The sequence below is a fragment of the Mirounga leonina genome, unplaced genomic scaffold (genome assembly GCF_011800145.1).
Source record: "Mirounga leonina isolate KUSES-001 unplaced genomic scaffold, KU_Mleo_1.0 Mir_115, whole genome shotgun sequence".
Taxonomy (NCBI): Eukaryota; Metazoa; Chordata; class Mammalia; order Carnivora; family Phocidae; genus Mirounga; species Mirounga leonina.
This window is the reverse complement of record NW_023270268.1, coordinates 87,260,762-87,281,354: the sequence shown is the minus strand read 5'-3', so window position 1 is coordinate 87,281,354 and position 20,593 is coordinate 87,260,762. Positions and strand designations below refer to the sequence as shown.

At 44.1% G+C, this 20,593-nt stretch overlaps 1 protein-coding gene across 7 annotated transcripts in view; it reads left to right on the top strand.

The window, feature by feature from the left end:
* KALRN (kalirin RhoGEF kinase) overlaps positions 1–20,593 on the top strand; it is a 648,894-nt gene that overhangs the window by 453,893 nt on the left and 174,408 nt on the right. For 2 of the 7 annotated variants that reach the window (XM_034999997.1, XM_034999996.1), the window contains exon 34: positions 9,852–11,322. The exons of the other annotated variants lie outside the window; for them this stretch is intronic. In XM_034999997.1, coding sequence (XP_034855888.1) covers positions 9,852–9,914 — 63 coding nt within the window. In that variant the 3' untranslated portion in view covers positions 9,915–11,322. Of the gene's footprint in view, positions 1–9,851; positions 11,323–20,593 lie in introns of those variants that run through there. 7 annotated transcript variants of the gene reach the window in all.

Below are 20,593 nucleotides of genomic sequence, written 5' to 3'. Positions count from 1 at the left end.
AAAACTCTTAACAGTTTGGTTCTATTTAGTGAGGGTACCAAGAGAGCATCATGACTGGGCCTGTCTGAGGACTCCCTTGCATCCTGCACTACACCATAATTATTACTCATGTTGGTATTTGTAACTGTTAACAGAAGGGGAAATCATGTTCAATGTATTCTGCTTAAGAAGTCAGAGATTAAAAGGTATTTATAAAAATGGTTAAACTGGGGAGATAAAGTGTTGGTGTTTACCTTTAGTTATCCAGAAAACTTGATGATCCTGACACGCACATTTCCCAAGGGGTTCTCAAGAACTGAGGTTATGTTGACTGGGGTTTACCTTAGTGGAATGATCTGTAAAGATGAAACTCAACTTTTCTCTGTCCTAGTGATTGACTCCAAAAAGACCAATGACTACCTTGGCATTTACTGAGCATCTGTACAATCCACTCTAGTGCAAGCCACTGTCCTCTCACACATGGCTTATGAACCAAGCCTCCTAACTGGTCCCCAGACGTTCACTCTTACCTCCCTCCACTCTCTTCTCCATTCTGCAGCCAGCATGATCTTTTTAAAATGCAAGCTGTCCACATCACTTTGCGGCTTCCAGTCCTTCACTAGCGTCCCTTGTTTTTAGGATAAAGATCAAAATCTTCAACATGACTGATGCGACAGCATGATCTGGGCCTCAGCCCACTTCTCTGGCCTCATGGGGGCCATTTTTCTTCCTGTGTCCTGCCTTGCAGTCTGCCTGGCCTTCCTTGAATGTGCCAGGGTTCTTCCCAGCCCAGGGCCTGTGTTTTCTCTGCCTGGAAGCTTCTCTCTCTTCCCATGCCTAAGTCCACCCCTTTGATCCTCTCTTCTTTCTGATTTTAGTCTGTCCTGACCCACTGCCGAAGTCCCTTCCCCAAGTCACATCTCTCACGACACTCTGTACTGTTACTTCTCCGTTCCTGTCACCATGACATAAGCATTTGTGTGGTTATATGATTGCCTCCCCCGCCAGACTGAGGACAGTAGGATGTCTGTTTTATGTCCCCACTGCATCACCGAATCTAGCAAAGTACTGACTCATAGAAGGTGCTCGGTAAATATTTGTGAAAGGAATAACTGCAGAACAAATAAACACATGGTAACATGTTTGGCAGTGTGGGTAAGAGAGAGATCTAGAAACTGGGACCAAATGTAATTAAGAAAATCAAAATCCTAGTTTGGGAGGATCAGAGAAGTTTCAGCATTAGACTCTACAAAGTGGGTAGAATTTATCCAGGCAGCATTGGGAAGGGAGGGCAGAGGAAGGTCATTCTACATGGATGAAATGGTAAGAGCCAGTAAGGGAGAAAGGGAAAAATAGGTTGAGTTTGGGTTGTGCAGAGTAGATGTGCCTGGTTGAAATTCTGGGTTTGTGAGGTGAGCTATGAAAAATAAGACCAGAAGATTTGCTTGGGTCAGATTACGGCAGATCCTGCACACCATTCAAAGGAATTTAGACCTTATTGATTAACATCCAAGAAACACTGAGGGTTTGGGTTTTTTTTTTATTTTTTGCATGATAGTCACTTTTATCTTCACCTAGATGTACCACGGTCATCTTACTCTCTCATCTTTTCTCAAGACTCAGAAAGAGTCTAATGTTAACCCATCCACAACCCTCTGAATCTCATCCTTTGTCCCCACTTGGGCATATCACTCCAACACCTCTTTTCCTGCATGTTGTCAACTAGCTCCCGTCCATCTGCCATCCAATACATGTTGTTAGCTCATGCTCCGGTGAGGGCTGCACGTGAACTTCTACTCCTGATTCTTCTTTCTCTACATCCTCCCCACCTCCAACCATAGTTTTTGTTGCTTCAGTTCTGATGTCCATGACAAAGATGCCAAGATTATAGCTCTGAAGTGACTTGACTCCTCATGGCAGTTTTCATATGAGTTTATTCACTCACCCCCCATGTGCCAGGCTCTGTGCCAGGATGGAGAGGTAGCAGTGAAACAAAACAGGCCAGTCCCCACCTGTATGAAGGCTAAGTTCTACTGAGCAACCAGAAAACCAACAAGCAAATTCAAGACCAAGTGGCCACATAATGAGCAGGGTTGGTGCTGGGCACAGTTTTTACAGCTGGTTGCCTCAGTGTTTCCAGTTGGATGTCTGACTTTTCCTCAGTCTCAGCCTCAAAAAGAGATTTCCTTCTTCTCTCAAATTAGTAACCCAGTTGACTTCCCTACTTGGAGCAGAATTCTCTCATAGCCAGTCTGTTGCCAAGTCCTGAGAATGAGTCCCTCAAAATCTCTGTCACACCACCCTGTCAGTTCTTGGTTACCCTGCACACCAAAGTAATTCAAATACCCTTTGCTGAAATTCTTTCAGTAACCTCTTAAATGGCTTCCCTGCTTTCTAGGATCTTGCTCCTGCGTCTTATCTTCTCTCCTGACACCAGATTCATCCTCCTAAGGCTTTTCTTTCGATGTCTCACTTGTCAGTTAAAAGCTGTCAGTAGCGGGCGCCTGGGTGGCTCAGTCGGTTAAGCGACTGCCTTCGGCTCAGGTCATGATCCCGGAGTCCCGGGATCGAGTCCCACATCGGGCTCCCTGCTCGGCGGGGAGTCTGCTTCTCCCTTTGACCCTCCCCCCTCTCATGCTCTCTCTATCTCTTCTCTCTCTCAAATAAATAAATAAAATCTTAAAAAAAAAAAAAAAGCTGTCAGTAGCACATTCACTAGGGATAAAGTACAGGCCCAACTCCAAAATGTTTATATAGTTTTCTCTCTGACACCTGATCCTTTAGAGACCTTTATCTGTTCTACATACTATAATGCACCTACTTCCGATTGAATCAGATGAAACTGCCATTTTTGTGTGTCTAAAAAATGGGTGAATATTGGCAGTTTATATGTTTCAACCTAATTTCACTTATCAAATAAATGGTTGCCTGCGTATCTTTCTCCCACGTTACATTGCAAGTTCCTTGACGATCGTATCTTGATCTTCATGATGCTCATAGCTCTCCTGTCTACTACAGCATCTAGCACGTAGTAAATAATAGTAATTGAATGCCCCCAGTCACAGCATGCTTTGCTCCTGCTTATGCCCATCTCCTGTGATGCTTACTGACTTGCAGAATCACATCTGGCCTGCCCTTCACTGCCAGCCGGACTCATGCCTCCTCCATGCAAATGCTCACTACTTCTCCTACCACACCTCTCAGCCACTAGTCGTGCCCCCTCCCCTGCCTGCACACATACAAGCAAGTCAAATATCATTCTTTAACATTCAGGGCATACGTTGTGTGTTTTACTCGGCATCTGCCACATTGTGGAGCGTGATGGCGCACTCTCAACAACGAGTTGAGAAATCTCTGTTTCTGGCCCTTCTCCCTCACGCTGGGATCCAGCCCCCCGTCTCCAACTGTCTGTGGCATTACTGCGCTCAGATGACTCGCCTTGCGCTCCTCAGCAGACCTGAAACTGGACTCCTCACCTACCATCTGGGAGATATCTTTTCTTAACCCCCATCCACTGCTTTACCTCTCAGCCACCTTGGCTCTCCATTCTTGAGCCTTTTCCTGAAATCGTGTTGCAGTGGATCATCATCACAGTGATTGCATATTCTTCATCCTGGCTCTGGATTTTCATGGGACGTGTAAAGTCCCTTCCTGGGAGCTTCAAGAGGAGAAGCATGGCTCCCAAATCACAGTAGCATTCTCTAGGACCTATAGGCTCCTGGTCCACAGGCCCCTTCCCCCTGGTCCTGCCCCTCTTCTGGCTCCCTTGCTGTCTGCAAACCTTTCCTCTAATGTTTTCTGGTAGATTATCTGTGTGATTATCTTCATTAAATATGATGATCTTTTAAATAAGAATTGCCTTTGTCTACCAGCCTATCACAGACATCACCGTGTCTCCCACATTATTTCTCTGTACTGACAGATACGTTTCTGACCTCAGGAAGAGTGTTGCTGAAAAAAGCTTTCTTTGTTATTAGAATGATTTCTGGAGTCCCTTCCCTCAGCACCTTGTGAGATAGCATCTTCTTCCAGTTCGCTGGTGTTTCCTGTGGGTTAGCTTTTATCTCAGCAGCTGAGTCCCGGGATCCGTGAAGACAAGGCTCACATATGATAGCTTGTTATCTGCAGTGCATTGACATACAGATAGACATTCACAGACATGCTCAGAAAAGACTTGTTCAATAATATGTTTTATGTGTATAACTTCCGTTTTTGTATATTTATGGGTTGTGTGTCTCTGAATGTGTCTCCCATACACTCTCTGAGAAATATTCATCTACGTGGTTTGGGAGGCAGGGATCTCTTGGACGTATCCCCTGGCCATCAGGCCATCAGGCCCATGACATTAAAACTATTATTAAGTCATGGGCTCCAAAAGCTCCTGGCTGTGGCTGGCCAGGTGAAGGGCCCACCTACAATGTACAGTTCCTTTTCTTCCCACCTGCTTGGGAGGCTTCCTTTTCCTTCTAAATAGGAAAGACTAATTTTTCCGTTTTAAACATAAAAAAGCAATGTGTATGTGTATATATGTTTGGGTATTTGTGCTTATGTATGCATATGTACATATATATGTGTATACATATATGTGTGCATATATGTATATATATATGAAGGAAATACACCAAAATGTAAATAGTGGTTATTTCTGGATGGTGGCTTTTTCCAAATTCTCTATGACAAGAAAATCACTTTTATTAACAAAGAAAACCCTAATTGATGTCATTTTTAAAAGACAGGAAGGAACACAATTATTAGATGGTTGCTGAGGTCCACCCTCAGCATGAATCAAGGACAAGGGGACAAGCAGGTACCTCGTAGGAAACAGGGGGATTGACTTCTCAGTATCTCAAGAGGAGGGAAAGTGACCAGAGAGTGAATTTGGACTGATGTGTAGGATGGGCCAAGGTTGTGAGCTGAGGAACTGAAAACTGTGTTTGGTTGTATAGGTCAGGAGCCTTGGACAGTGAAAGGAAAGAGAAGGAAAATTCAGGGTGTGGCCGGTTGGGGGTGACAAGGAGATGAGGAGTTCCATCAGGGTTTTCCCCCAAATGTAGCTATTTAGCGAAAGTATGGAAAGGGTGAGGAAAAGCTGAGAATAAGTTCATGAAGAGATTCCATGGAGAGATGCAGAGGGAGAGACAGAAAGCAGACATATTTCACGTTTGGTTTTAAGCCCCTGTGATTCCAGAGGGGGAGGTTTCCGGAGTGACTCAGCATGGGGATGCTGGGACCCAGGTGAGGAGGACACAGAGAGCCTCCGTGAAGGAAATGAGTTACCCTGCATGGGCAGCAGGTTTCGAATAGGAGGTTCATCGTTAGGTCAACACCCAGCTCTCCCCCGGCCCCTCACCTCCCTCTCTCTCTTCAGCTCCCACAGTCTGAGGGCAGAGGGAATGTTTTCTGATAAGAATTCTTGGTAAAGAGGCAATTTTTAACCTTTCTGAATTTGAAACAAAACAAAAAAATTACATGAAACCAATATTTTCAAGGTTGTTTCTCCCACACTGCCTAGTTCCGTGGTTCTCTCAGAGGATTCCCTGAGCAGAGGGAGAAACAGAAGGAGGAAAAACAGGGAGATGGACTCTTTCCTGCTGTAGCTGGTTGCTTTTCACTGGGGTGGTCCTCCAGAGGTGGGGGGTGCCTGGCCTGTCACTTGGGAGGGAGCGCACTCCGCACCACCTGCCAGGCCTTCCTGCTCATCACTAAGCTGCTAGGCTGCCTGGTCTTCCTCAATAAGCTCCTGACAGCATTCTGGATGAGGAAGCCTGGGGTCAGCATGAGCAACAAGCCAGACATCTAAAAGCCAAAAGGAGATCCTTCAGGCAGAGTAGAAAGCAGGAAAGAACACATAAGAAGGTCACCAGATCAGTCCTTAAAAAAGAACTAAACTAAAGATACACTTCACGGTGCTTATGTCTTTCCTGTGTGCACGATTCAGTATTTTTACTACTCTGTATCTCCGTGTTTAATTCTGATGGCTATATCAGGGGAAATTTCCAGTCCAGGCTCTAGTCTGACATTTGGGGTGGAGAAAAGCTCTTTTAAACCAGTTAATATAGTATTTGCAGAGTTCCCTGTGTATCATGGAAACAAACAGAGCACTTAAAGTCCCCATCAAGGGTAATACCCCGCGCCTCCTACCGCCCCGTCTAATAGGAAAGGCCTAGTCCTTGTCTTAGAAAGCCCTGCTATAATTGGGCAGACCAAGGAAAGCACAAAGGCTGCCTGCAAGGAAGCCATCCAGAGCATGAACAGCTGACAGTAACAACCACCTCTCTTGCTGAACTCCTTATAGGAGCCTGGCAGCTTATGTATATACTCTTTTCATTCTGTCCTCACAACAGTTCTTCAAGGTAAGTACCATTATCCTCATTTTGCAGATGAGGAAAATGGCACTCAGAGAGGTTCAATAACTTGCCCAAGGTCACACAACCAGAAAGCAGCAGAACCAAGATGTGAACCCAGGGCTCTCTGATGTCCACTATGCACACTGCCTTCCCCTGGACAAGCTCACTAAAGAAAACAATTGGATAATTCAGGCCAAAACACACAAAGTAACATTATGGCCCAAATGGTCTAAGTCCTATCATTACTGCCCCCCATCATTTGAATGAAACACACCTGAATTAAAATACCAAGAGCATTCCATGCTCCATGGATCCCATGGGTCAGTCGCTCACTGACTTGTGTGCCTAGCAGAGCAAGGCACGAATCAGGAGCGTAGAGGAAGCTGTTTATTATGTCTTAACCACGGGAGTGGTGATTTGGGCACACTCCTGCCTCACTGGTTTCCCGCTCCATCAAAAACATCCAGAACATATAGTCAACTGAAGATGCATTTAAAAATATAATGGAAAATAATTGCCTCAAATTCTTTATGGATCGAGACAGGGTACACATCTATAACATATAAATATGTTCCCCATTTGTGGTTATTTTTATACCACTGGATGTCCAATACTGTCTCTTGTGCACCCAGGGTCAGCAGAACACGTCTCTATTGCTCAGAAAGCTTACATTCTGGGTGTCTAGTATTAGAATGGAGCCTACATTATATTATATAAAGTATTTATATAAAGGGATCTGTACCTGAATAGTGGGAGGTGGAGGAAATCTCAGCACAGGCCCCTCCCCACTAAAATAAAAGAATACAGGGGAGGTCCGGTTCATAAAAGCCACCGTCCTACGAAGTGGATCTCACTGATTCTCGCCCCTCGTGGAAAATGCCCAAGAGAAGTACTTTTGGACAGTATGTGCTGACAGATGTGAAAATGCAGTTGAAATACTGCAAAACTCAGGTTTCCGAGCGATGGAGTGATTGGGATAGAGAAGGTCTCTGTGCTAAGGATTCCAAACCAGGCAACCCACAGAGTTATGAGGGAAGTATTTCTAAAAGCCAACTTCAGGCCCTACCCTGGCCTACTGAATCAAAATGCCAAAGGTATATGGTGACTGGACATGGGACATATATGAATTCCACACTGGGAGTTATTTTCTAAATAACAGAAATCATTCACATCTCAAAAAAAAAAAAATGTGATGGCCTTCTCTCTCTCTCTCTCTCTCTCACACACACACACACACACACACACACACACACACACACTTCCACTTCCACTTCAACTTTTCCCGCTAATCCTTTCTTTAGGCCAGATTTTTAGAAAATCATCTCAATGAGATTATGAACGGCTGTCATTTTTAAAGTTAAGAGCTATGCATCGGCGTTCACTACTCTTTCATGTTACCAACTGGACTATATAAAATAATGGCTTCCTATATTAATGTGTCTATATTTTCTCAGGGTTTTAGAGAAAAGCATGCAGTTTGCCTACGTGTCTCATATATCAAACCATCAGACAGATTTGCAGGTGCACAGAGACCATCACAACTTAGGTTTAAAAGGGAATAAACATTTCTCTGCACAACCTAATGAGTATGTAGAACGAAGTGACCCAAACCACTTCTACTTAGGTCCTTGAGGATAAGATGGATCCTCAAAATATATGAGATGCTTTCCCAGACCTTTGAAATCCACAAACATACAAATGTACAAATATCACTTAGGAGGTGGATTCTCCTTTACAAGAGGCAACATAGCACAGTGGTTAAGGATAGCCTCAGAATCAAACCAACCACAGTGCAGATCTCACTTCCTTCACTTGCCAGTTGTTTGATCCTGGGCAGGTCCTCTTAGGGCTCCAGTCTGCAAAATGGAGGTAATGGTATTACCCACCCCATAACGTTGTAGTGCAAATTACGAGAAATGATGCATGCCGGACACTCAGCCTTTGGCTTGGCGCATGCTAAAGACTCAACAAATATTAGTTGTTAATAATAGTGATAATAAAAATGATGAAGAACATTAGCTATTTTAATAAATGACAATAAAATATTTTTTTAACTCCCCTTTCAGAATTTTAAGAACTGTGTAAAGAACAAAATGTCAAATGCAGCATTTATAAAACTGTTAAATTCTACCACTGCAGTAAATTCTACAAATCTTATAGCACATCTATAAACTAAACTGGTAATGATGGTGAATTATGGTGTGAGCTAAGCAGGACAGCGGACACCACCCCTCCACCACCACCCCACCCCACCTCCCCATTAATGTAATGCGATATAAAATTCCTAAGGCTCTTTTGCCCTGGCCAAGGTGAGCTCAGTGGTCAGCAGGACCTTCCATGAGTTACTTCACAGATGTATGTGTATAGCTCCTGGCTTTCTTCAGAATCTCCTCTCCCTTCTGAATTCTAAGTATCCCCAATCTTCCTCACAGCTCAGGGTAACTACCATTTTAACTTGATGCTGATGTGTTTTCTCTCCCTTAATGAACAGTTTTTGCCTGGCTGGAGTTCTTACTAAGGGAGTTTGTAAGACTGCTGAATCACAGACCTGTGCCTTTTTTCTCATTTCTGTATGGCAGATACGATGAGCTGAGCCACAGTCAAATATGAGATCATACTCTTTAACTTATCTTGAATTTTTCTCTTGGTTGAGCCATTGCTCTTTAGAATACTTCAGCCCTCCAATAGCACTAGAAGTTGACTTTCTTTGAGGGGCCATTGTTAAGGACACAGTCCATTGTTCCGGTGGCCAAGTAGAGTCGGCGTGGCCACACTGGAATATGGAAGCCGGGTCTCTGGCGGGCTCCCTCACTCACTCAGTAATCCACTCCCTCCGCCAGCCCTGCGGCCTCACAAACCAACCACATGCCTCGGAAAAATTGCAGATTACCACATGTCGCAGACCCTGGAAACACTTGAAATCAGGAATTTTAAGTCACTCACTGCCAAAGATCTGCCACATAAATGGGTAAACTTTTCTCAGTTTCTTTCCCCCAAATGAATGTCATAGTGAGACTTGCTGGCAGGCACAGGGATCCTAAAAGAGTTGAAACAAACAAAACAAAAAGGATATGAAATAAACACTGAGGATCACTCATAGGACCTCATATTGAATGCAGCCCTCTTTATATTCTTCCTGGCTCTCCTCCTGCTTTTATGTGTGGGGGAAACCACCGCAGGACTGCTCAACCAGCAGCTATTGCAGAGAAAAGTATATGCATTGGAACCCTGACAAAGTCAGTGAAAGTGGCCAGTCAGCGATCCTCATCTGGATCCTGAACTTGGTTGGCTTCTTCTGAACCTTCAGACCAAGGACTGTCCTACACAGCACTCTGCTCACTCCATTTCCTCTTCTCAGAAAATGATTGTGTATTTGCCAGGTTGCACTCTGTGCCTTGGGTTGCTAGAAATACAGTAGGTTGCACTGATGATTTAACTCTGTTTTCTATAAAGGGCTACGGGATCTCATGCAGATTTTTGCAAAGTCATATGCAAATCACAGAGCCCCGGCCCTTTTCTTAACAGGATGGCAACCTTGCTCCTCGGTGGCACCTGGGACCTGGAGATCCTTTCTCCACTTACGTTTAGCGCGCAGCCTGGGACTTGTCCCTGCAGCTCACCGGGTTAGCCGTGCCGCCGTTGGGACCTCCCACCTGGACTCCCATCACCCACCTCTCTTGAGACTGCTCTGGCAGGGCTGGTGTGGGGTACAGCCTTTGCTCAGAGAGCAACATGTTCCAAGCAAAATCTGCCCACCTGGGCCATGGGCTTGCCCCTCGGGCTCCCTGCTTCTCTACTGGGTGCGATTCGAGGTTGCTGAGCTTCCCTCCAAAGTTGAAAATGGTGGGACAGTAGGGACCTGTGAGAGGCCCCATGACCCAAGCTACTTCCCGTGGCTCCCAATCCAAACACCAGGCACCCCAGGCCCTCACTGCCCTTGGGGTCTGCAGTGTGAGTGGGCACATTCATCAGAGGGACATACTTATCTCTGGAGTTTTTCTCCAGATTGAATATCTCTGTTGTCAGTGGCCCCCAATCTAGAAAACCCATTGCTCTAATCTAGCCTACCTCCCCCACATCCTGAGAAAGAGGGAGGAGGAACAAGGGATAGTTTCTGGTAGAGAAGAGGATGGTTAACTCTAGCTGTTCCCAAACATTGGCCCAACCACATCCCCAACAAATGTTCTATCTGCGTCAGCCTGCCCAGGTTTTGTCAGAATTTTCCAGCTCCTCTAACCTCACTCACCCCTGAGGTCTCTGGTTCAAAGACCACCCTCCTAGCTTTCGTGTGCTTCGAGATTACCCTGTTGGTGGTGGGTGGGAAGTGGGAAAAGAAATAAAGGAAACAAACTGGCTCCATGTTGGTTAACTGTTGAGACTAGAAGGTCGGGGACGTGGCCATTCATTATACCATTCTCTCCACTTTTGTATGTGTTTGCAATTTTTCATAATAAAAAGTTAAAAGTTTAAAAAGTCCTCCAGCTTCCAAGACACTCAAGAGAGCCCCAACCCCTAACAGAGTTTCTGGAAACCCCACACCAAGTCAAGAGGCAAAGATGATTCCATTACATATATATATATATGTATATATATACACTCATTTTCTAATTTTTTAAGGCCCACTGCTTTATTTTCAGTAGACTAAACCTTATTTCTAAAAGGTCCCGATGTTGGGCTCACTTCCCCCAGCTGGGTTATGGGGGAGGACTGGGTAAAGGGGTCCTTAAGATCCTGAAAGTTTACATTTCCATGTACCTCACAGTCTTGTGAGGATGGGACTTGTTCAGTGTTCTGAACTTTGTGGAGGAAACACGCTCTCAATTCACAGTGTCATTCCCTGGAATTGCACCTGGCTCAGGAAAGGACTGTCTTTGTACTTGAATTTAAATCCAATGGAGAACCTTAACATGGGCATTTGCATGACTGAGAATTGCTGCTGTCTTTTTTCCGTATGTCACTTTCTTGAATGTGTTCTAATAAAATGATTCTAAAGCAGGCTGTGATATACAGTGATTTATAAATACTTTCTGTTGAGCGCTGAGGCCCTTAATTTCCTACCAAGAATCCACCCCATTCCACTTTCTGGAAAGATCTGTCTAGCTGGGGACAGACGCAGGAGTGCACGTATGGCATGCCGTGATGGCGGCACGTCTGCAATTGCGGTCATTAATAAGAATCATGTCAACCACAGGAATTTTGTGTTCTGGTTGCCTAGCAGCAGAATTTGTTTTCCAGAATAAAGATGGCCATATGTAGTGGCAGAGTGCAGGGGTGAAGCGGGGGCGGCGAGTGGAGGAGGCAGGGCAGGAGCAGGAGTATAATTCACTCTACCAGGGAGGGAACAAGGTGGAAGGAGAGACAAAGGCAGCTGAAAAGAGAGACAAGCAAGGTTCAGTCATGTTCTGTTCAGTGATAACTCTCAGTACATTCAAAAGATAATGAGTTGTTAAATTTTATTTACAAAATTGCACCTTTTGCTCTCATGACATAGAAAGTTAGAAATCTCAAAATCTCATTAAGCAAACTGGAAGGAAAAGAAGAAAATACAGATCTCCAAAGGTAGATACTTTGAGAAACACTTTTTATCTCAATCTTTACCCCCCTCAGCCAGACAGGCCAGGGCACTGCCATGAGCTGACAACCAACTGAGGCTGGTTCTCTATTGAAGGAAGCATTGTTAGAAACCTCCTATCAGGCCAGGAGGGCAGAACCAGACAAGGAGGCCTCTGTTTGCTGAGCACCTTTCTCATACAGGTGATGGGAAGGCTCCTGATATACATCATCCCCTCTAATCTTCACAGCCATCCTGAGAGGCAGACAGTTCTGTTTTCATTTTTCAGATAAAGAGGCTAAAGCTATGGGAAGTAAATAACTTGTACAAAGTCATAAAGCTGAAAGATAGCAGATCTGTGATTCAAATTTAGGTCTGTGATCTCCAGGTCCATGCTTTTGCAAACCACAGGGCTGATGCTCCAGTGCCCAGCTTGGGCTCTCTCCTCTGCACTGCTATGGTCTTCACCTTAATGAATTGGGCACCTTCTGTATGCCCTGGGAGTGGGGGGGTGGGCACAGCCAGTGTCCTGCTCTTCCTTGTGTGATTGGAGGTCTCTTCCCAGTCCAGGTCTTTGTAGCCCACATCCATGTCCCTGTGACATACTTGTGCAGAGCACAGGCTGATGAGGCTGAGATCACCATCTGGCTTTCATAGGGATTGGCTCACTTAGCAAATACCTGGTGCCTACAAGTGCTGAGCATATGAACTAGGTGGGCAAATATAGACTCACCCTGTTCTCATGGAGTTTGCCAGTAGAGTATACCTACATTAATCAAGTAACACATGAATAGATTTACAATAACAACTGCTGAAAGGGGCCTTGAAGATCACTGAGATCAACAAATGAAATGAGACCCAGAAATGCTAAGCAGTTTGCCCAAGACCACACAGCAAGTTAGGGGCAGAGGACTAGAACTCCTGGTTTTCATTCTTAGACTGCTGTTTTCCCTGCCATGTCACCCTCTAGTCTGTCACACACCCATAGACTGCCCCTAGCCCCAAACAGCCAGATAAACATGTTGATCAATCAGTATACTCTCCCCGTGCCTAGGAAAAACCAGATAGCACATTTTGTAATGATAAACAGTATCGTGAACCAAATCCCCAAGGCTGACATATACCCAAGCCTTGTTTGTAGACTTTTTTTCAGAGCCCAAAGCAGGAACAGAGAGGCAAGGCTCGCATGCCATAGCAACTGCCTAATAAGGATGTTTGCAGGTGTTTCAGTGTTTTGGTCTGACCCCAATATTTTCACATCTCCCAGGTTCAGCAGCTATTCATTCACCCATTAATTCAACAAATATTTACTGAGTGCCCTCTAGTACTGCTAGGCATAGTTCTCAGAGCTGGGGGCACAACACTGAACAAAATGGACTGTCCTTATAGAGCATAGCTATATTCTAGCCCAGGGAGACAGTCAATAAACAAAATAGAAAGCAAGTAATACAGCATATTAGAAGGTGATAAGTGCTACAAAGAAAAGTAAATCAGGAAAGGGGGTAGGGAGTCTCCAAGGTGGGGATGAATTGTTAGGGTGGTTGGGAAAGGGACCTACCTGAAAAAATGATGTTCCAGATCATCATTTTACACACGTACACACACACACTCACACACACACACAGCTATGCAGTGTGATGTGAAGAGTCCTGTAACCCTTCCCCTGCCTCCCTCAGAAAAGTAAAAGTTTGTCATTGGCATGTCCCAGAGCACGATTCCTAGCTTGCTTTTTTTCTCCTTTGGCCATACTAGGGGTCCTTAAATCTGAGTGTTTATCAGACTCATCTGGAGGACTTGTTAAAACAGATTGCTGGGCCCCACTCCCAGAGTTTGTGAATCAGTACATGGGGGTAGATCCAAGAATTTGCATTTCTAACAAACTCCCAAGAAGTGCTGATGCTACACACCCAGGGACCACACCTTGAGAGCCACCAGGTTAATCTATTATAGCTGCAAGGTCCCTGTTAAAATGAAACTATTACCCAAAAAAGGATGCGTCCATTCACTAGGGTGCATGGATGTTATCGAAGTAGCTATCCTTGAAGAGCAGGGCCCTCAAGAAAGGGGACTACTTTTCATTGGGGAAAGTTTCAGAAACCACAGCCCAAGACCCTAAGCATTGAGGAGTTAGGGCAAGGGACAGTTCCTTAAAAAGTGGCAACAACAATATTTCATTGCCTATCAGTGCTTTGCATTTTCTTAGCATTTAATACATTTACAAGTCCTTTAGCCCACTGTTCTCTTTTGGCACAGTTAGCTTGTTAGGTCATTATTACATTTATGGATAAGAAAATTGAGACACAAAGAGATTATATGGCCTCCCTTGGGCATCAAGGAACCCCAGTGGCCTTATACCTCATCCAGTGTTCTTTCTCCTTTAACACTCTTCATAACGCTAGCTACAGCTTTCTCCTGGGGCCTCCACCTCTGGGTCATTGAAATCCAGGACATAGAGTCACTCTTTGCCTTTTGCTCTGTTTAAAATCCCACTTGCTGCAAGTAGATTATCCACATGGGCGATTAACTGTGGCAAATACTAAGCCCTGCGAGAGTTTCCTCTGCCATAAACACATCTCTTCTCTTCTACTACCAGATATTATACAGAGAAAATGCTAACTCATTTAATATTAGCCTAAGCTAGAACTAATCATTATGAAAGCAAACCTGCTGGGGGAAAAGCACACATCATACTTCCAAAGGCAAATAGAAATGGCATTTTGATTGTATGTACCATTGCTTCCATTCCATTAGCAGAGATAATTGAAAGTTTTCTGTATCACTAAAGCACACAGCAGAATGAGAGTGGGTTTTGTTAAATCTGATGGCTGGTGAATCACATTCTTAGGTATTTAAATATAAAAAAAAATCATGGGCATGGGGCATGAAAGATAAAAATTCTCCCTTCCAGTACATGTTCTTCTGGTTATTTTCTCCAGTCCTGCACTGATTCCTCACAGTGAGAGAGTGAGCTGTCCCACTGAATCTCACAGACAGTGCTCCATGGGTTACAAGGAGGTGTCTCTCTTCAGCTTCCATACTGTTTTTGACCATGCAGGAGCCCAAGGTTTAAAAAATTTTATTTCTAAAACTGCCCTCATCTGTCTCTCAATCCATTGATATTCTGACATCTTCCTTCAGTTACTGCCATTGGGACCACTCATCTATTCTATAAGCATTTATTAAGCACTTACTATGTACCAGACTCTGTAAGCACCACTGAGCAGGCTACAAAACTGAGTTAGAAATAATCCTATCCTCAAAGAACATGGCATATAATAGAATCACTCTGTAAATTATATAAAATAATTAACATTCGTGTATATTCTAGATGCAGATTATAAACCATGTGAGCTTCTCCCATTTCATTCTCTACTCACTGTATACTCAGTTAAAGCCAACTGATGAGTTATTTTAGCTTCAACATAAAATAGGCATCATTGGCAAAGAAGATGTACCTGGGAAGGAGAAGAGTGGGGTATGGAATGAGCACTGCTCCCTCTTCTGAGCACACGTGGAGATATGCATAAGCAGCCCAAGAACATGGTAACGGGCGGCAGTATAAGATCTAAACTCTGCTGTCGATTTCCACTAGTGGACTGTCACAAATTGAATATATGAGGGTCATAAAGCTTGCATGATTAGGAATTCCATATCGATGCAAGATCCAGTGTGGAGGTGTTTTTTCTGAGTTTTAGACTCCAAAGTATGCTATAAAAATGACTATTCCTTAAAAAAAAGTTCATGCCCACTGTGACACACGTTCATGCCCACTGTGACACACAGACTGAGCATGTAAGAAAATAGGTGGGTTTGCGGGGGATAGGGTGGGAGGCAGAGGATTCAATTAGTTGAGTCAGAGAGAATCTGTGAGACAGAGATGCAGACCATAATCAGACAATGTGTGTGTATGCGCATGTGTGTGTGCATATGTATATACAAATATATATGCATAGAAAGGTGTTGGAAGCCAGTAAAGAGGATTTTGTGAGGATGTGAGCCCTTTAAATAAATTCTAAATTCATAATCCAAAAAGGAAGACAAGTTTAGAAAACCAGAAGTGCAGCGAAAGAGAAGGATAAGATTGTAGTTCTGCTGACCAAGTAACTCCAGGAATACCACTAACACACCTTCTCCCTATATATTGGGCCACTTGAATGTGCCGCACCTTTCACTCCCTCAGCACCTTCAAGTAGCTGCTCAGGCTCTGCTCCCATTCTGCTTTAGGTTGGTCTTTGTGAATAGTGGAATCCCAAGAGAGAGGGGGTTCAGGGCAGATAGGCTGCTGGATCTCAGATCTGTCTTATGAACTTCTGCCAGCTCTGCAAGCATCTCCTGGCCCTAGAGGGCATTTTCACACCCCAGGTACTATATCCAGTCTTAACAGCGACCATCCAGGGTGCTAGTGGCCTGATAATGGAGCCAGGCCGACTGTGGGTGGGTGTGGTTATGGATAGTGATAGCCACAGGGAGAATTTAGAGGATTCAGAAATAGGAGTGATGGGGGGAAGGGGTGTCTCTATGTATCTGCCTTTGAGTTTCTGGGATGGTGGAATAAGGAGTGTCATTCAATTTGTAAGGATGTCCAGGGATTCTGTTGCCTTCAGTGGTGACCTTTTAACCAGCCTTACACCCAAGCATAGCCTGGAGTTTTTAGATTTGTCCGTGCCGAGTTTTACTGAGTTGTTGTTATGGCACCCATCAGGGTAAAAGGAAGTACCAGGGTGGGAGCGGGGACTGAAATACAGGTGATGTAAAAGCAGGATTTAGATTTCATTGGTGTGGCACTCTTACTCAGAGAGTGACCCAGAACTGTGGCACTCCAAGTATTGCTCTGGTGTTGCATGGATTCATGAGGACCTTGCATGGGTATCTTGGCCCTGGGAAGAGCAAGTCACTAATAAAACTGATTTACACAGTTCGGTTCCTCCAAGGCCAGCTGGAAGCTAGTGATGGAAATAGGAGGCTTTGTACTTTCCAGACTCTTCCTACATTCTCATTTGATGTTGAAGATTCTACATGTTGCTTTATTTTTTGGTGTTTCTGGGACTGTCCAGCCAACAAATTTGTTGGAGAGCCATAGATGTAGACCTCCAAGCCAAGCCACCACAAATAATGTAAGTACTCTCTGTCCACTCTGCAAGGCCACATGGGCAGGCTTAGAGATGGAATAGGTCATTAAAGAGGGAGGCCCTTTGCAGGGCACAACTGATTGGTTAGCGTTACAGAATATAAGTGGTGACATTCCAGCTTCATGGCACAGTGCAAGATTGCTGATAGGGCCAGACAGGCGCATGGCCTTCTAGGAGAGGCCATGAACCAGCATTCCTAGCTTCTGAGGAATGAATGATGCAGAAATTAAAGTGAGAAGGTAATTAGCCCAATGAGTCTGATGGTGTTATAAAGATGATTGCTTAGACCATCCCACAGGCCTATTTCCTGTTATTATGGCCTCAAAATTGGTTATAGTACTCAGAAATCTGGCTGTCTTCTCCTGGATTAAACGCCTTATAAAAGAATGAATATGTGAGCAGAGGTGGAGGACGTAGAGGATTGAGTTGGGATAGTATCAATAGTTACATTGGACATACTGGTTGCTTTGGCAAATGTTTGACATGGAGGAGGGGTGTCAAGGATTATGCCTAAAGTAATGTGATGATTCTGGAGGGTCCCCTTAACTATCAGAGACTATGGAAAAGGCTAATACATCCAAGGGTCAATGAGGGGGTCATTCATCAAAAAAACAAGAAAATGGATATTGTCAATAATTAGTGACTCTCAATAAATACTTAGATATCCATCACATCATTTATTCATTCAACAATATTTACTGAATACCTACTATGCCAAGCACTATTTTAGACAACGACAACAACAAAACAGAGAAGAATTCCTACCATCATGGAGCTGACATTCTGGTGGGAATACAGACAAATAAATAAGTAAAATATATAAAGTGCCAGGTGATGATACATGTCATACAGAAAAATACAGCAGCTTCAGAGGGATGTAAGAAGTGCAGGGCATGAGGGAAGAAGTGAGGGGAGGATCTGAGTTCTGGTGACTGACATAAACAGGGATATAAAGTATAATGAAATTAGTCCAGATGCTCCCAAGTCACATAGTGGTGACGAGGCTGTGAGTGTTGGAGCAGGGGGTGGTGTTGAGGGTTCTAGTAGGAATATACACGAGGTTTTAGAAATCTCTCTCCATTACTTCCTAGTCAAACATGACATGGTGAGGAGTGGTCTTACCTAGGAACAGATAGCCGCTCTCAGGTAAGGTGGCCTCTTCCCCAGCCTTCATGCCTCCATTGGAGCCAAGAGGATGTCCAAGAGTGTGCCCTAGAAGTCAAGTGGGACCCCAGACTACTCCCCCAGTCTCCACCAGTCCAGGGGAGCCTTTCTGATGTGGTATTGGGCTTGGTTAGGGAACCTGGATTCCATTCAGACTGTTAAGGACCTCACCTGTAGTATGACCGAACATACTTTGAAGTTCTTATAGTGAGATCCTTGAAAATAAATCCATGTATGGTCTAAATATAAAATGCATCTAGGAACCAAGATTTCACGGACAACAGTACACATAAGTATCTGGAAACTCAAAGGGGCATTGCAGATTCTGAGATGTGTGGTACCGTATTTTTGTCCTTAATAGATTCAAAATATGAATTCCCTTTTGTTACCTCCCCCAATTCCCAGTAGACTGCAGGGCCCCACAAGTCTAGCTTGATAAAGGTTTAGCAGCAGCAGGAAGAATAGTTTCTAACCATGCCTGTTTAGGGACAAACCCCAGTCACCAGTACAAAGACAGAGAGAGTCCTGGCTCTCTCTATCACAAACAGCACGGGGCCCCAGGAGATCCAGTGAAGAGGCCTAGGAATTCATGCTAGAGTCTTGGGATAGGAATCTGTTTCTTGGGCTCAAGTAATGGATATGTTCAACCTCGATCTGAGTCTCTGACAGCAGGAAGATGGCTCAGTTCCAGTTGTGGTGTAAATGTAGCTTCTCCATTTCCTCTCCCCAAACCCCACTGAGGACTCATTAAACATAGGCAGCAGACTTGGGGGTGAAGGAGAAGCTGGTTCTTTCCTCCCAGCTATGAGTTTGCCCTCAAGAGACAAGTTTTGAAGTTGAAGCCAAATAAGAGGGGAGCTCAGAGTACTAGCATGAATATGCGAACGTGCACACACGTTCATCATGTGATAGCTCCTATCGAATGCAAAGCCTTATCTAGAGAGATACACTGTACGACCAAGTCCAGAGAGTTGTCTGCCAGAGCTATTTATAAAATTAGTCTCAAATGGCATTGGTTAGGCCCTCTGGAAAAGGACTGTGTGGAACAAGTTCACTGTAGCTCAGCTCTTGGTCCAGGAGCCAACTGGTGGCAAATAAAATGGCAAACAAAATCACATTCTCCATGTGGCTATGAGAAATCAAATGTGGCATTTGGTTATTTTCTACTTTCCCGGAGCAACATGTGTTGCATGTGTTGCGGGAGGCTTCTAACCATACCTGGTATGGATCAACTGCTTTTTGGCCTATTTTGATGAAAATGTAGTTGTGAACTAAAATTAAAAGTAAAAAAAGATGCAAAGACGTTTGAACTTCCATGTAGATGTAGGTCATTAGCTGAACAAAGAATCAGTGCAGTTCGATAGGTTCCATGTCGAATCATACTGGTAATTGGATTTGTCATTGCTACAGGGTAAGTTCTGTGAGGGCAAGTACTCTTACCTGCTTTCTCACTGTTGTATCTCTACTGCCTATATGAGTGCCAGACACAGAGTAAGCACTGCAAGTACAATTGCATAATGGAGAGCATTAGTGTGCAGAAATACAGAGAGAAATATTCTACATCTGTAATCCACCCAGACTGGTAGGCAAATACTTGCATTGCACCACCAGGGAGTAGGAAGGAGTTCTACAGCATAATGTCATACTTGGCATAAACAAGGAGCATGCTGCTTGAGTTCCATCCAGACAATGCAAGAGTAGAAGGTTTGGTGCATGATCGTATAGACAAAGTTAAAATCTAGGTTTGAAGGCCAGGATTGGTAGAGAAAGCAATAGAAAATTTAGCAAAGAAACTGCAAGGTCATAATCAAAGGAACAAAGGGAAACCCAGGTGCACGGCCAGGTGTGGGAAACTTCCATGAGGTTGGTCGCTGACAATTCATATGATTCTGATAAATGCCAACTCCTTTCTCAACAGTTTTTAATTGCATTACCCACCCATGAGTTTTTAGATGTATCACTTGACTTTTGGAGCTCTATAGAGCATTTTTAGTTAAGAATGGCAAATGGGATGATTAAAAAAGGAAAAACACCAAGAGCCAGGAGCAATAGAGGAGACTAAACCCAACAGAACACATGTCCAAGAAAAATGAAACAGTTGCTCTGAGAAGTCAATGTGAAAAATGTCAGTAAAAATGGCAGTAGAGATACAACAGTGAGAAAGCAGGTAAGAGTACTTGCCCTCACAGAACTTACCCTGTAGCAATGACAAATCCAATTACCAGTATGATTCGACATGGAACCTATCGAACTACACTGATTCTTTGTTCAGCTAATGACCTACATCTACATGGAAGTTCAGTTCTTCACTGAGTTGGTCACCAATGAGGACTAAAGTTCTAAAAATAGGGCTGAAGGGTTCTTGATAAAGTTCTAAAAATAGGGTTCTCCTCTCTGCTCTACCCCACCCCCCATGCCCATGA